At 49.3% G+C, this 3717-nt stretch overlaps 1 protein-coding gene across 3 annotated transcripts in view; it reads left to right on the forward strand.

Moving 5' to 3' along the window:
* The first annotated feature begins 363 nt into the window (after positions 1–363).
* Positions 364–3717, forward strand: part of LOC138764522 (cyclic AMP-responsive element-binding protein 3-like protein 4) — an 18662-nt gene continuing 15308 nt past the window's right edge. The window contains exon 1 of one of the 3 annotated variants that reach the window (XM_069940581.1): positions 364–553. In XM_069940581.1, the coding sequence (XP_069796682.1) occupies positions 392–553 (162 nt within the window). In that variant the 5' untranslated portion in view covers positions 364–391. The remainder of the gene's footprint in view (positions 554–3717) is intronic. The other 2 variants (XM_069940582.1, XM_069940583.1) reach the window with 2 other exon arrangements.

The following is a 3717-nucleotide window of genomic DNA, read 5'->3' on the forward strand; positions in this document are numbered from 1 at the left end:
TCTTACCAAAAGCGACATCCGCCAATCAGGTTGCACCCAGGCTCCCGATTTGACGTCGCGTTAGCCAATCCAACAATCGGATTTCCAGCAGGGCCGAAGCAGGTGGGGCTTGGCTCGAGGACATGCGGTTCGCCTGTTATGGGCGGGGTTTATTTTCCCCCTCAGGAGAACTCTGCTTGGCTCCTGGCGACGTCCATCACGTGATACTGGACGCCATCTCTATGAGGGGCGCAGACGAAATCTTCCTCCATTACCAACCCAACCAAACCATCACGGAGGATTGGCAACCACCAAAAACTTACCTCACAACGGATTTATTTTTCAAGCCTGGACCTTCTGCGTTCGATCCATCCTGATTAAAAACAAGACGAACCACTTGCCCCTAACACGCATGGCGGCCGGATGCCAAGCAACCAATCAACCCTCCCGTAGCGTCGGCGGGCAACTCAAGTGGACCAATCGACTTTCAGTGGGGCGGGCCTGTTTTGTTGACATGCGCAGTGCGCGGGAATGGAGGGACGGTGACGTCATCGGTGCCAGGTTGGAAGTTGTGGTAAGTTATTTAGTGAGAGTCAGGGTGTTGGTGTGAGGGGTTTTCTGATCTCTGTGCATTTGTCAACTCCTGTCATTTACTCATGTGCTAATGCAAAATAAGAAGACGGTTTTGGCTTTTTTTAAAAATACACATTAAACATTTGGTGTAGAATCCTGAAAGCATGCAAAATGAATGTCAACTTGTCAAACTAGTGACTTCAGCCCTTCCAAGTGAAGCAACACTTCACTTGTGAATCTGCAGGGGTCGTCTACTGCATCCGCTGCTGCCTCTGTGGTCCCCTTTACGTCGGAGAGATTGGCCGCAGACTGGGAGATCGCTTTGTCGAGCACCTCGGCTCTGCCCGCTGCTATAGTGTCAATCCACCCATTTCAATTCCCCGTCCTATTCCCTGGCTGGCGTGTATGTCAGTGGTTTCGATCACTGCCAGACTGAGACCACCCGCTAATTGGAGGATCACCTTTTGTCGGGGCACCCTCCGACCGACCAGATGGGATTACATGGACTTCTCTGGCTTTCGTTTAACCTGCCCCCTGCCCTTCTTTTTCCCCTGTTGACTTTCCCCAGCCCTTTCTCTCCCTTTTTTCTCTGTCTCCTTTCACACAGACAAAATCATTTCTCACCTCTCCCCTTTTGTTGGTCATGACCCCTCCCCTACCCAGCACTGTCTCTTCTCTAAGATTTCCTGTTCTTTGCTTATTCCTCAAGGAATGGCTCAGGCCCGAAATGTCAGCAAAATATCTGACCTCCTCTATCTTTACCAGCTGAGTTCCTCCAGCATCTCACGGAGTTTGCAGACCTTCGTGTTTCACTTAGTTACTGCTTTTCCCTTCCTTACACTGTGGGCAAATCCAGGATCTTTGCATTCTGCACAGCCCAAATCTTATACAGCACAACAACTCAGTCCGACACCATGGACACAGCTCCAAGGGATGCATTGGTACACAGACATTTACACAGACCTTTCAAGGAGTTGGCTGAGTCAAAAGGAGAAAGGTTAAAGGCAAAGGTTCCATTATTGTCATGTAATACTACATTTAGAATGTAACATTATATGAAATTCTTTAACTTTTGTTTACCATAAGGCAGACAGAGAGTCTCTATTTTGTCCAGCGCCCCTCACAGAAACCTACAGCACCTGGTGTTCCTGGCCAGTCTCCCCTCCAAGTCCTGAGCCTGCTTAGCTTCCAAGATCAGACAACCTCAGGCGTATTCAGGCCAGGTGCTGTGAGAAGGGGGTAGATGGAACAATGTGCCAAAGGAAGTGAGAGGTAAGTACCATTATGACTCTTGGACAGGTACAATGGAGAGGGGTCAGATACTGGGAGCACATCAGGTGGATATTTTGGTCGGCATGGACAAAGCAGGAGAACATGAACCAGTCCTCATGCAGTCTTCAAAATCCTGGGTGTCAACATCTCCAAGGATCTGTCCTGGAGCCTCTACAGAGGAGGCTTGTCAGCGGCCATACTTTGGGAGGTGTTTAAGGAGATGCTGCATGTCACCGAAGACTCTTGAAAACTGCTACAGGTGGACAGTGCAGAGCATTCTGGTTGGTTGCATCACTGCCTGGTATGGAGGCACCAACTCTCAAGACAAGAATAAAGTCCAGAGGTTTGTGAACTCAACCCGTGACATGAAAGGCCCCAAAGTTCACTCCATTGAGGACATCAACATGAGGCAGTGTCTTAAAAAAACAGCCTCTATCCTCAAGGACCCCCACCACCCAAGCCAGGCCCTCTTCACTCTGCTATCATCGGGAAAAGGTACAGGAGCCTGAAGACGAGCATCTTCCCCTCCATCATCAGATTCCTGGATGATCAGTGAAAAAAGACACGGCCTCACTTTGTATGATGATTTATATAAATGTTTGCACTGTAACGCTGCCACAAACAAGACGTTTTGTGACATGTCCATGACAATAAATTCTAATTCGGAGTTGTTTACTCACTATACAAGTCTATGACTGCACCTGGAATATTGTGTACAGTTTTAGTGTCCTCGTAACTTTACTAAGGATAACTGGGGCTTCCTCGGATGAAAAGGTGGTTGTGCAAGGCATCAGAAATGGGGAGAACACCTCCCCCACCCCACCCATTAACAAGGGGAAACAGAGGAAACAACCCAAAGGACGGTGGCGGACCAGTGAGGGGCTCAGCAGCTGAAGGCCACACACAGCCAGTGGGCTGCTGGCGACTTTGCAGGTGAGGGAACCACACCAGGCTGTGGTCCGCTGGAGACTGGCCCATGGGAAACAAGTATCAGAACCGCAATTAAAGAGGGTGCCGAGGGCAAGAAGGTCTCCACATCGTTTCGGAGGTTTGGATCTGGAGCTCGAGTTGCCGATGGGTGTGAAGTGAATGAGAGGGAGCAGAAGTGCTGGAGACGATCCGCAGACACTCAGTAATTCTGCAGCGACTCCCTTTTGCTTCTCTTTCTCTGACTGTAAGGGGCGCCGGGCAATTTCTGCTGATGGCGAACTTTGTCGGCCTTATGGCAGACTAAAAGTAATTTAGTGGAATATTGCATTTCGGTATTATTACACGGCATTGAATTGAATCTGGAGCAGATATGGATTCTTCTTTTAAGGGATTAAAAGAACAAGAATCAACCCTAAATGATACTGAGCATACTTTCCAGGGCAGGTAGTTGTTGATGATGGTGCCCCTTCTAGATGCTCACCATTACAGCACCTGTGTTGAATGGGCCCTCAACAGTTTGACCCCATCAATCTTGTTGGCTGACATCTTGACAGTGTAGTTACATATTTTTTGTAATATCCTTGCCCTGTGCTTGTGTGATGTAGAGGGAGCTTCACTCTGTGTCTGACCCCAGGAGTGTGTGATGGGACGGTGTGGAGGGAGCTTCACTCTGTTTCTGACCCCAGGATGTATGATGGGACGATGTGGAGCAGGGGTCTCAAGCTTGCGGCCCGCGGGCCAACTGCAGCCCTCGGGACGATAGTTTGTGGCCCCGCCTTAATATGAAAGTTTAATGTTAGTGCGGCCCGCGAGTTTGATATGATTGGCACTTTTCAGTGTTGTGTGCGGAGCTGAACGAACCTACCAATCACGGTGGGGTATATTGCTCTCGGGGGTGGGACATCGGCTGGGCTTATTTGTGTGCATTTTCTATTTGTCATTATATGCACGCGGCACATGCGA

Source organism: Narcine bancroftii, chromosome 5 (assembly GCF_036971445.1).
Source record: "Narcine bancroftii isolate sNarBan1 chromosome 5, sNarBan1.hap1, whole genome shotgun sequence".
Taxonomy (NCBI): Eukaryota; Metazoa; Chordata; class Chondrichthyes; order Torpediniformes; family Narcinidae; genus Narcine; species Narcine bancroftii.